Here is a 13,600-nt window from a genome sequence, read left to right on the forward strand (position 1 = left end):
TGGTGGAGCATGTAACTCTTGATCTCAGGGTTGTGAGGGCGAGCCCCACATTGGGTACGAGATTGCTTAAAAATAAAATCTTTAGGTGTGCCCAGGTGGCTCAGTCGGTTAATTATCTGACTCTTGATTTTGGCTCAGGTCATGATCTCGTGGTTCATGAGTTCAAACCGCGCATCGGGCTCTGCGCCAACCATGCATGGCCTGCTTGGGATTCTCTGTCTCCCTCTCTCTGCCCCTCCCCTGCTTGCTCTCTATCTCTTTCTCTCAAAATAAATAAACGTTAAAAAAAATTTTTAAATAAAATCTTTTTTTAAAAGTACCATATATCTTAAGAGTTATTAATGTATATCAAGAGAAAATTGTACTTATCACTGGCTTATGCAAAATCAGTGTGATGTGCCCATTTTTAAAATGAAACATTTTTGTTTTGTTATTAGTGAAGCCCAAAATTATGACATAGCCAAGAGGTAGAAAAAGTATTCACCAAAGTGTTTCTCTTTGTAATCATTTTCCTTTGATGAAATAATGACACAACTCTTGAGCTTTAACTTTATCATGATTTTATATGAAAGATAGCATATTTTTAGCACACAAAATTTTGTGATGGCCGATGAGTTGACCAGTCTATTTATTATGTACTTGCTATTATTAAATACATAAATATGGGAAGAAATTAGGCAGATGACAGACTTCTTTGAGCATTCCAAGACGTCATTTGCCAGTGAAGATCCCTAGGCTCAGTGAGATACACAGAGCTGTCCAGGGTTGCCCAGCTGACTAATGGCCACGTCTGAGCCAGAATCCAGGCTCCTGACTCCAATCTTTGTGCTCTTTCCAACAGCCAGACAGCCTTTCTTTGATTTTGCAGTATTATTTTTGCTAGTGAAATTGTTGTTTTCTTCTGAGCAGGGAGTGCGGCTTTCAGGGATTAAAGTACAGGTCAAAATCTGGCCATAAGACTGGTCCAATATCCTGAGTTAAAGTGTCTTTTCCTTTCTTCTTATTTAGCCCCCATGGAAGTCTCAAATCTGAAGGTGACAAATGATGGCACTTTGACCTCTCTAAAAGTCAAGTGGCAAAGACCTTCTGGAAATGTGGATTCCTACAACATTACCCTGTTTCACAAAGGGACTATCAAAGAATCCAGAACACTAGGACCCCGGGTTACTGAAACTCAATTCAAAGACTTAATCCCTGGAAGACTTTACCAAGTTACTATCAGCTGTATCTCCGGTGAATTGTCTGCTCAGAAGATGGCAGTGGGCAGAACAGGTGAGTGTAGGGCTCCGAATATTCCTTGGTTGTCCAAATCATTGTCTGATCCATCTTAGATCCATTCATCAGGGCAAAATAAGTTCACGATTTGGGAAATATGGTCTACGTGACTGAGGGTGCCTACGGGCCAGGGCCCCATATATAGAGGAAAGCAGAGGGTTAACTGCATTCCTCTGAGTTATTTAAGCAAATGTGTTTGGAATGGTTCCTGAATGATGTGCCTAACTGGCTCTGCCCTGTGCTATTTCATGTCACAGCACTTAAGTAGCGTAGATGCATTAGCATTGATACTAATGAATAAGACGTTTCTGATCAACTCTTATAGTGAGGGCCAGTTAGCACTTAATCATGTTTTCCATAAATTATTTTATTAACTTATGCAACCAAACATTTATCCAGTGCCTCCTATGTGTAAATTTCTGTGCGGTGAGTTTGGGAAGTTGTTAAAATATCAGGGTTCAGCAAACTACACCCTTTGGCCAAATATGGCCTGTGACCTATACTTGTATACGTCTTGCCTTAGCCCCAAGCTAAGTGTGGTTTTTACATATTTAAAAGTTTTTTTTTTAAAGGAAAAAGAAAGACAAATATGAGACAGAGACCATACGCAGCCTGCAAATCCTGAAATATTTACTTTGCCGACCCTTGCTTTTAAGGAAGTTTCATTCTGATCAGACAAATATAGAATACACACACACAAAAATAAAAGAGTACATTTTAATAATAGTAATTGCATTGATATTTCCATGTATCAGTCACTAACTAAACACTTTACACCGTTATTTCATCAAGTTCTCCCTACAAAACCATGAGAGAGGTTCTGTTACTATCATTTTACAGATAATTCAGACAGATGAATTGGTGGGGTCCAGACAGTAAATGGTGGGGTTAGAATTTAAACCAGAGTGTTTAAGTCAAGAGTCCGTTCTCTGTGCTGTTAGAGATTCCAACTAAGAGCCTTATGGTCAGAAAAACAAGAGAACAAAATTCTTGTTCAGAAGAGCAGTAAAGACTTCTCAGAGGAAATGGTTTTTAACTGGGACCTAAAAAATGTGAAGAGGGAAAAGAGGAAAGGGCATTCGAGGTTGAAGGAATAACATAAGCAAAGGCAGGAAGGCAGAAGAGCCCAGGATACTAACAGGTCTCCAGAACATGCAATTGGAGGCCAGCATTTGGGAGAGTGGGGAAGCAGGGAGGGTGGCTCCAGGGAGTGGTCAGAGGTTATGGGGTCTGATCTTGGAAAGCTATGAATGCCACACCCAGGACTTGGTGTTTTATTCTGTAATTAATGGAGAGACCTTACATGTTTTTAAGCAAAGGAATAATTAGACCAGAGCTATATTGCAAGAAGATTAATCTTGTTTTTGGAAAAGAATGTTTCATGACCACAACATGCAGTGTCTCTACCAAAAGACACCAACCACATCCATCAATGTCAACATCATTAGAAGCAACATCAATACTGTCCCTAGGGCTGGCGTGCAATCAAGAAAACACAGCGCTCCTATATCTAGGTTATTAACAGTGTGACAGAAAATTGCATTACTGGTATATTACTAAGATGATTTTAGCGTTCATTTCTTGAGTGTCAAATGTCTCCAAAATTAGGAAAGAATACTCGCAATCCACAAACATTAGAAGGGGATAGAAATATTTTGAATTGCAGCAATCAGGTCTCTTATCTACTTTTTCCCATGAAAAGTGAATGAGTATCCTTACTTTTGGTTTTTAGAATCTCCTTTTTGACATCATTTCACCGTTTAGTTCCAGAGCAAGTTGGGAACCTGGAAGCAAACAGCAATGGTTCGATAAGGTCCCTACTAGTGAGCTGGTCGCCCCCTGCTGGAGACTGGGAGCAGTATCGTATCCTGCTCTTCAATGATTCTGTGGTGCTGCTCAACATCACGGTGGGAAAGGAGGAAACACACTATGTCATAGATGACTTGGGGCTCATACCAGGAAGACAGTATGAGGTAGAAGTCACTGTTGAGAGTGGAAATCTGAAGAATTCTAAGCGTTGCTATGGCAGGACAGGTAAGGAAATACCAACTGGTAATGACTGTTGGAACCTTAACTTGGTCCCTCTCCCAAGTAACACAGATAGTGGTCAATATCATCCCTCCTCCGCCTCCCCGTGTTCCCTAAATTTGAGATATTATAGACTTATTATAGACTGAATTAGGTTTGGTAATGTTTAATTTTGTCAAATTAGAACATTAAAAATCGCTTCCAGTAGGAAGTCCATTATTCTATAAAAAGAAAGCCATTTTAAACACCAAAAGAATAGGAAGAAAACAATCTGAGAATCCTTCCCACAAAAGAGGACAGCTGACAATTTTTCTACTTGACCTAATTTGCCTTGACCTAATGTTGACTAATTTCATGTATCAAGGAAAGGTTATTAACGTGAAGAGGGATATATTTGGATTTTAGGGTAGAGGAGAATGAAAATCCCGAGACATGGGTTTTGGTATTCTGGCTGTCACCACTATACTGTAACACCTTGGGCAAGTCACAACCCCTCTGAGTGTGTTTCCTCAACTTTCAAATAAGAGAATTGCCCTTCCAAGCTTAACATTTCTATGATATGGAATGTCCATACTTGATATGAAATTTGAATATCTTCTCTCTTAGTCTTGCCTGATGATAAGTAAATAACTGCATTGATTCAATGTTCTTCTTGGAAGAATGTCAAAGAAAAGGACCAAGACACCTCCTTAGCTTGCCAACGGGGTCTTCCAGTAATATCTTCATTTTCTAGATATTAATATCCCTTAAATAATGATCAAAGACCTACATAAGCTTAAACCAAGCTACTTTTAGCATTTCACAGAACAAGTGTCTATGTCCTCTCCGATATTGTACCTCATTCACCTAAAATAACTTGGAATACTGTGAAACAATAAGGCCTCTCAGCATACTGTCATAATTATCAGGAAAATTTTCTTAAACTGTACCTCTAGGTGAATAAGGTAAGTCGAAGTAGGCTTTGCTGTAACAACCCAATTCGTTTCAGTGTATTAAAGAAGGAAGATACAGATTTAGGGACTCAATTAGAATGGAATTATAGAAAATTTCTTTGATGTAAAAATCAATATGGTTCTTCCATAATTTTTTTTCCCTGTTGTTTTGTGGGACCAGTACTTGATTCTTAACGATGTATCCTAGAAATTGTAATAATAAAACTTTTTAAAGAAATAGAAACAATTTCAATTCTTTGGATAATGGGAGCCCTTAATCAGGTACTGTTATTACTCTTGCTTTCATGGGTACATCAATGGCCCCTTCTCAGAAATGAAGGGAAGAAGCACTTTGTCTTTCCAACCTAACGGAGTAAAAAATACTCCTAACTTCACCTAAATACTCAAACATGGACCTTTCTCTGTGGGTTTGTGGATGACAAGATTGAATTAAATATTTTTGTATCATAGGGTTCATGTGAAGAAATAAATACTCAAGGTAATATGTGGTCAAAAATAAATGATCCAGAAAAGTACCTTCCAATAGTATTCTTTTGAATCCTCCTTTCTGGATACGTTATATAAACAAAGTTTGGAGTGCCTGCTGGCTCAGTGGGAAAAGCATGCAATTCTTGATCTCAGGGTTGTGAGTTTGACCCCACATTGGGTGTAGAGATTACTTAAAAATAAAATCTTAAACAACAACAACAAGAACAAGGATTAGCTTTTTTTTTTTTTCCTTCTTTCCCTGAGAGCTCATACACATTCAGAAAAGAAATGCTGAACTGGAACACTCCTATAGTTGGAAGGGAACAGCTCTCTAGGAAATACTCTAGTGTTTCTTTTCTTCCTCCTCCTCTCCTCCTCCTTTCTTCTTCTTCTTCTTCTTCTTCTTCTTCTTCTTCTTCTTTTAATGTTTATTTTTGAGAGACAGAGAGTGAGCATTAGTGAGGGAGGGGCTGAGGGAGAGGGAGACAGAGAATCCAAATAAGGCTCCCAGTGCAAAGCCTGATGCAGGGCTCAAACCCACAAACTGTGAGATCGTGACCTGAGCTAAAGTCCAACACTCAACTGACTGAGCCACCAGGCACCCCTCCTTCTAGTGTTTCAGAATCAAAACATTGACACAGTCTCCATTGCCTTTTCCTCAGCGCCCCTGGCTGTCCTCCAGCTTCGTGTCAAACACGCCAACGAAACCTCACTGGGTGTCATGTGGCAGACGCCCATAGCAGAATGGGAGAAATACATCATTTCACTAGCTGACAGAGACCTCTTACTCATCCACAAGTCACTCCCCAAAGATGCCAAAGAATTCACTTTTACTGACCTGGTGCCTGGACGAAAATACATAGCTACAGTCACCAGTATTAGTGGAGACTTAAAAAATTCATCTTCGACTAAAGGAAGAACAGGTAATATTCTCTATAAAAGTTTTACTGTGTGCTAAATTGTTTAACATTCAGTTTACAAGTGTTCATTAAGTGCCTATTATGTACTGGCCATTGTTTTATGAATTTTTTCTATTGTTTGTTTTTTATTATATTAATTTCAACTCTTAGTGTTCGTTTGTTTGTTTTACTTTGGGTTTATTTTGTTTGTTTATTTCTTTAAATTTTTCTTAATGTTTATTTATTTTTGACAGACAATGAGAGTCAGAGCATGAGCGGGGGAGGGATAGAGAGAGAGGGAGACACAGAATCCGAAGCAGGCTCCAGGCTCTGAGCTGTCAGCACAGAGCCCGATGCGGGGCTCGAACTCACAGACCGCGAGATCATGACCTGAGCCGAAGTCAGACACTCAACCGACTAAGCCACCCAGGCGCCCCGGGTTTATTTTGAAATTGAAACAGAGCAGAGAACAACTCTTCCAAGGAGTTTTGCTGCAAAGGAGAGGCAGAGAAATAGGGCAGCATCAGAAAGAGGAAGTATGTTTGAAAGAAGGATTTTTTTTTCAAGAATAGAAGAGATACCATGTTTTATGTAGACAGAAATGTTCTAGAAGAGAAAGGAGTGGTGACGATATAAGGAAGGAGTTGCTGCAGTTATTATTTGAATAAGCAAGAGATACTGGGATTTAGAGCACAAGTAAAGGAATTGGTGTTAGAAAGGAACTTGAAGGGGTGCCTGGGTGGTTGAGTCAGTTAAGCGTCTGACTTCGGCTCAAGTCATGATCTCGCTGTTTGTGGGTTCGAGCCCCATGTCGGGCTCTGTGTTGACAGCTCGAAGCCTGGAGCCTGCTTCTAAACAATTACCACTTACCTTCTCATCTTTCCTTCCTGTATGTCACAAGTTCTGTCTGGGCGTACTTTCCTTCATTTTGGAAAACGTTCTTCACATGTCCTTAGTTAGAGTTTTAGGGACTAACTCTCCAAACTTTTGTTTTTCTGCATATGTCTTAACATAGCTCTCAATCTTGAAAGATATTTTCCCTAGGTTGCAATTGTGTGTTGAAAGCTAGTTTCTCTCAGCACATTGAAGATATTATTGTAGTCTTTCCGGCATTTATCCTTGCTGTAGAAAAGTCAGGTGTCAGTCTAATTTTTTTTTTTCTCTCTCCCTGGGTAATCTATTTACTATGACTGCTTTTAAGATTTACTCTTTGCCTTTGGTGTTCTGTTGTTTACAGTAATAACCTAGATACAGACTACTATTTGTGTATCTTGCTTGAGATCATTACAGTTTGTGTACTTGTAGGTTAGTATCTTTCCTCATGCCTGGAAATTCTCAGCCATTAACTCTCTGATACTGCCTCTGTTCTCCCTCTGGTATTCTAGAATATATATACATATGCATGTATATGTATATATATATTTTTTCATGTTTTCCATATACTTGCCCTCTTGGCTATAATCTGGATAATTTCCTCAGCCCTTTGTTTTTAGTTCATGAATTTTTTCTTTAGCTCTGTCTCATCTTTTTCAACTTTATCCACTGAATTTTAATTTTAATTGGTATGTTCTTCACTTTGAAACATTCTCTTTAGTTCTCTTTCCATATCTTTTTTGTGCTCGTTTGCTCTTTTGTCATATTTCCATTATCCACGTTTGTTGTTATAAGTAAATAAACCATTTTTATTTTACTTTCTTCTATGTCTGATAATTATAATAGGTGAAATCTTAAGGGGTTCAATCCTGTTGTCTTTTGGGTTTGCTGCCTTTTGCTCATGGTGCTTTACTTCCTTAAGTGTTTGTGAGTCCTTAAACTCATACACCTTGGAAACCTTGTGAGAATTCTTTGAGGACTTGTTTGAAGATGGGTTTTAGAAAGAATTTTCTTTTCATTTGATCCTTTGAGGTGCACGGGTGGCTATCAACCCAGACCTATTTCAATTTGAATTTTCAACTTGAGGTTTTTCAAGCACCTGGTATTAATGAATCTGGGTTGCAAACTCACTGAAACCATCTTGAGGTTATGAATGCTCAGCAGAAATGGTTTTCTTCTCCATCCAGTGCCAAGGAGGCTGAGAGCAGAGAGGGAATATTTATTTCACTTACACTTAGAATGTAACCTTTCAGGACCCAGTGTTATGCAGGGTCACCTATGAGCTTCCCCAGTTTGGAAAAGTCCTACACTTTACCTCCTATCCTATAGATCGTGCAAATCTGTAAATCAAAGCTTCAATTTATGTTTGAAAAATGCCACCAAAATGAAAGTATGCTTCGGTGAACCAATTACCTTTCTATCACTTTTAGGTCTCTGAGAGTTCCTTACATTCTTGACAATGCGCTCATACATTTATATATTTATATTTTATCCCACACACATAGTTGTATTTACTGGGGGGGATTTTCACAGTACGTAGCCCACTATATTGCCAGAATTGGAAGTCCAAGGCATTTTGTGAGTCTTAAGATCATTTCCATCATTCTCAACATTCACATTACTGGACCCTATGGTAAGTGTATTGTTTAACTTTGGAAGAAACTACCAAACTGTTTTCCAAAACAGTTGTAAAATTTTACATCCCCGCCAACAATATGTGAGATTTCCAGTTCCTCCATGATCTCAATAGCACTTGGTTTTGCAAGTTTTGTGTTTTTTTGGTTTTTTGGGTTTTTTTAGCCATTCCAATAAGTGTATAGAGGTATATCATGCAGTTTTATCTTGCCTTTCTCTAATGCGTAATGGTTTTGAGCATCTTTCCATATGCCTATTTACCATTCATGTATCTTCTTTGGGGAAGAACATATTTTCAAATATTTGTCCATTTTTTGATGGGGTTGTTTGTGTTTTATCACTTAATTTTGAGAATTCTTTATATATTCAGATATTAGTCCTCTTGTCATAAATGTGTATTGAAATGGTTTCTCTCAGTCTGTGGTTTGTTTTTTCATTAATGTATTAGTGTATTTTACAGAATGTAAGTTTTTAATTTTGATATCCAATTTATCAGTTTTTTTTTTTATTTCATGGACCATACTTTTGGTGTCATGTTAAAAAATCCTTGCCTTGTACAGGGTCACAAAGATTTTCACCTAGAGTTTTTATAGTTTTACATTTTTAATTGAAGTGCATAATCCATCCTGAGTTCATTTTTATATGTGTGTGAGATCTGGGCCAAAGTTTTTGTCTCTGCATGTGGACATCTAATAATTCCAGTCCTATTTGTTGAAAAGACCCTTCTTCCTCCACTGAATTGCCCTCACATCTCTGTAAAAAAAATCAATTGACTATATATGTGTTGGTCTATTTCTGGACTCTCAATTCTGTTGCATCGATCTATGTTTCTGTCTTTTTGCCAGTATCACACTGCCTTCATTACTGAAGCTTTCTAGTAAGTCTTGAAATCAGACGATGTTACTCCTCCAACTTTGTTCTTCTTTTTCAAAATTATTTATTATTTATTATTAGTTCCTTTGCTTTCCATATGAAATTTAAAATGAGAATTGAATCTTCCGACCCAACTACAATAATATTTTTTAATGAATATATTTGTATCTTAATCCAAGAGTTAACAAATTCTAAGAAGGGTTGTGCCACGATTCCAATCCTTTTGATTACCAAAATTCAGGGAAGAGGCACAAAGAAAATCAAATACGTTGATCAAGAGTCAGCTTCAAGATCTGTGTAAGAGATTTTTTAATGGGTAGGTTAGAAATCACAATAGTTGTTAATAGGAGAAGGGCACAGGCTCACAGGTTAGATAGATCAGGCTTTGGATTCCAGGATGACTATTTATCAGCACTGTGATAATAGGCTAAGTTACTTATATTTAATTGTCTTTGGTCTCCTCATCAGTAAAGAGAATCAAATGAAATCAAATGTAGAGTTTCGAGTGAGTATCAAATAATATGATTTCTAAAAACTATAGAGTCCATAACTGGCACAAAGCAGGAACTAATAGTTCCGACTACTAGTTATGGTTATCATTGTTAATTACCAGTATTATAAGATAATATAATTTATACTATTGTAGCATTTTCACGTATAGTAATAATGGTCCTCTTGAGAATGCGCCAGTAAGGAATTAACCGGTTTTAAACTACAACCTAATCATCAGGTTGAAGGGATTTCCCACTACCACCCCATAGCAACCATCAGCTCAGGTAGCTAACATAGCACTCAGTTCTCATGAGGTAAGGACAGATGAAATCACATAAAGTAGGCAATATTCAAAAATAAAATTCTTTCATTACTGAACATGTAAAATCGGAACTACTTAATAGGTATGCTTCATCTCATCCTTGGATCTGAGGTAATTTTGATTTTCCATATAAACAGCTTCTGTATGGGAGTAGTTTGCCATATGCCACAGGAAATAGAGCTGAGAGTCTATAGCAAAAAAAATGTAGATATATTTTTAGCATCTTCAAGACTGTCTCCATTTTTGACTCACTTTGTTACACTTCCTTAGGGTGATTAAATGTCATCTGTTTTGCTTTTCTTTTTTTTCTTCTTCTCTACTGTGGTTTAGTGCCTGCCCAAGTGACTGGCTTGTATGTGGCCAACCAAGGGACAACCAGCAGTCTGTTTACTAACTGGACCCAGGCACTGGGAGACATAGAGTTCTACCAAGTCTTACTGATCCATGAAAACGTGGTCATCAAAAACGAAAGTGTCTCCAGTGAGACCAGCAGATACAGCTTCCACTCCCTCAAATCAGGCAGTCTCTACTCTGTGGTTGTAACAACAGTAAGCGGAGGAATCTCATCCCGACAAGTGGTGGTGGAGGGAAGGACAGGTAAGAGGACCCCATGGCAACTCAAGAGTATATTCTAGGATTTTTTTAAACATCCTGAAAACAGATCCATTTTTGACTCTCCCAAAAGCCAAGTTTCAATACCAACCATCCGGAAGGTGGTTACTCTTCTAGGAGTAACTCTTACAACTCCTTAGTAACTCGTAGAACTCTTAGGAGTTACTCTTAGTAACTCATGTTACTCTTCTAGGAATGGAAATTGCAGGGTGGGTGAGGGTAAATGAGAATGAATTCTGAATTTTCTAAAATCTCCCATAAATGTGTCATAAAAACCTTTGCGGCAACATAATAGTCATTTCATGCCGAGGCTTATCCCCACATTCAGTTGATGATTTCCTTAATGTTCATGGCCCAGTTAAGATGAAGACAAGTAATGAGACTTCTTTTAAAAAAGTAAATTCCACTCCCTTTCATATTCTTTCAAGACGTAGAAAGGAAATGATCTCTAATGTCTGTGGTTCAAAGTTGAGTTAATAAAATTCCCAAATCACATATATTTTCATAAGCAGCATTAAACAAGTGCTTAATACTATATTAATACTATTAATACTAAACAATGTTCCCTGACCTTGAAGAGATCACAGTCAAATAGGGCAAAGAGCTATGTGGTCATGTGCATCAGACAGGGTTGGCACCAAAGAAGGAGATACAGTTTTCTGCACAATACCAAGAAAGAATATAAATAGACAATATACAACTTATGTTCCCGTTTCTTAGAAAGAAAAAAAATTAAATGCATTCAGTAGAAGCTTTGATAATTACTAATGAACTCAGAATCAGGTCAGTGACTTTACCTACTTAATTTTATATGATCATAAGTTGGATTTCAGGCTGCTTCTTCTAGATCTCTGATGCCTACATCTGAGTATCAGCTGTAGGCATCATCGATAGGTCCCTTTTCTAAAAATCATGAATCTCATCTACTTAATGAACCCAAAGAACATTAACTTCATTAACTCTCCCAGAAAAGCAACTAAGTCATTGAAAAGGTATTTCCTCGTTTTGGAAGAAATTCACTGATACATACCGTTTTTCTCATTTTCTCCTTCTGTGGTAGCTGATGTTGTTATTACCCACGTCCTTCTTCCTGATACCTTCTTTCTCCTCTTTCAGTACTTCTTGGCACCAACCATTGGTGTAGCATAATTGGGGGTAGGGGACTGAAAAACTTAGCTTGGGAATCAGGAGGCCTAGAGTCTGGTTGTAGCTCTGCAATTAACTTATGTCTCAAAACCTCCATTTTCTAATCCATCCCTAGTAATATACACCAATTTACCCCTACTGGAGGAGGGAAGGAGAATTAAGAAAGCTGAGGTAAGGGTTGAGGAGAGGGTGCACCCATTTCCCAGTGAGTTGCAGTCATGTTAGTCAGATCAGACTGAATTATTTCCTGCTTACACAACTGTGCAATGTGGGGGTTCCTGATTAGATAGCTCTATTGGTTGGTTCTTTCCCAAGCAGTAGTTCAGGGATCCAGGCTCCTACCATCTGTGGCTCTTCCTTCCTCTAGGTCCTCAGAACTCTGTCCATTTCTCCAGAGAATAGAGGTTACAGGCAGGGGAAGGTGATCGGACCTGGAAGTAGATACATCACTTCCCCCCACATTCCACTGGTGGGAACACAACTATATGGCTACTTGTCATGCGGGGAAGGCCGGGACATATCTTCTAGTTCTGTGTCCAAGAGGAAAGAGAAGCACAACTAGTCAGATTCTGCCACATAAGTTAATTCCCATTTTAAAATACCTTAAGGGCTTTCTGACTTACTGTGATATACTAAAACAGTTTGGTGCCTTATACCACTTGGAAAAAGTGGGGCCTATAGTTGTTTTTATGCCTAAATTTCAATTGTAGCAGAGATATCAGTATTTGACCCACTGTATTTAACAGAAGTATGCAAAACCAAGACAAAAAAATTCTGTAAAGAATGATCACAATGTTTTGAGGAAAGGGCAAAATGTGAATAAATATAAGCATGAATTATTTTATTCAAACACATTAAGAGTGCAGACATTATCATGGGAAAGGGGGAATATGGGATACCACTATAGAAACACAATAACTGGAGATTTTGAAATTTTCCTAGATTAGTAAATTTTGTATACAGTAGATTATAAAAAATTCAGTGGCTAAAGCCTGGATAGTCATTACCATCTATTCAAATTGCTGAAAGATCTGTCAGTGCTGAAATAATTGAAAGGTTTTGAAAGGTTTTCTCTTTCACTTATATTTCCACAGAGTTGAAACACATAAATAAACCTTCAGCCTAGACAAGGTGGCAAAATATTTAAAATTCAGGGGTGCCTGAGTGGCTTAGTTAAGTGGCAGACCGTTGATTTCAGCTCAAGTCACGATCTCACAGGTCGTGAGATCAAGCCCCACATTGGGCTCCGTGCTGACAGTGCATGCAGCCTGCTTCTGATTCTTTCTCTCCCTCACTTTCTGTCCCTCTCCTGCTCACACTTGCTGTCTCTCAAAATAACTAAATAAACTTAAAAAAATTCTTAAAAACAATATTTAAAATGCAAGATATCAGATATGCTTAACAAATCTAATTCTAACCTGAGAAAATTCTTTTTCTAAAGGAAAAACAGGGGCGCCTGGGTGGCGCAGTCGGTTAAGCGTCCGACTTCAGCCAGGTCACGATCTCGCGGTCCGTGAGTTCGAGCCCCGCGTCGGGCTCTGGGCTGATGGCTCAGAGCCTGGAGCCTGTTTCCGATTCTGTGTCTCCCTCTCTCTCTGCCCCTCGCCCGTTCATGCTCTGTCTCTCTCTGTCCCAAAAATAAATAAACGTTGAAAAAAAATTTAAAAAAAAAAAAATAAATAAATAAAGGAAAAACAAATTTCATATCTGTTTTTCATAAACATGAATTTATATTTTTGACAAGATATCTGATAATTATATCTTTTCTAATAAAATGCCAGTAATTGCAAATATTTCTAGCAGTTTTAAAAAACAAGCATAATTCTTTTGAGAGCAACCAGGGGATGTACAGATTGTTACATTAAGGTTAAGAAAGAGGGGAAGGAAGGAGGGATGAAGGAAGGGAGGGAGGGAGGGAGGAAGACATCAGTATATAAATGTGGCTAAAAAGTTCAACTTTATGTACAGGAAATGTTCATATACATGGAACAGCATTAGCAAAGTTGTTCGATACGGTGCTATGT

At 38.1% G+C, this 13,600-nt stretch overlaps 1 protein-coding gene across 4 annotated transcripts in view; it reads left to right on the forward strand.

Moving 5' to 3' along the window:
- Window positions 1-13,600, forward strand: part of PTPRB (protein tyrosine phosphatase receptor type B) — a 115,782-nt gene that overhangs the window by 46,242 nt on the left and 55,940 nt on the right. For all 4 annotated transcript variants that reach the window (XM_025926649.2, XM_086712817.1, XM_086712819.1 and 1 more), the window contains 4 exons: window positions 1,009-1,272; window positions 3,040-3,309; window positions 5,387-5,647; window positions 10,149-10,415. In XM_025926649.2, coding sequence (XP_025782434.2) covers window positions 1,009-1,272; window positions 3,040-3,309; window positions 5,387-5,647; window positions 10,149-10,415 — 1,062 coding nt within the window. The remainder of the gene's footprint in view (window positions 1-1,008; window positions 1,273-3,039; window positions 3,310-5,386; window positions 5,648-10,148; window positions 10,416-13,600) is intronic.

This window comes from Puma concolor, chromosome B4 (genome assembly GCF_028749965.1).
Source record: "Puma concolor isolate L17-30 chromosome B4, mPumCon1.1.hap2, whole genome shotgun sequence".
NCBI lineage: Eukaryota > Metazoa > Chordata > Mammalia > Carnivora > Felidae > Puma > Puma concolor.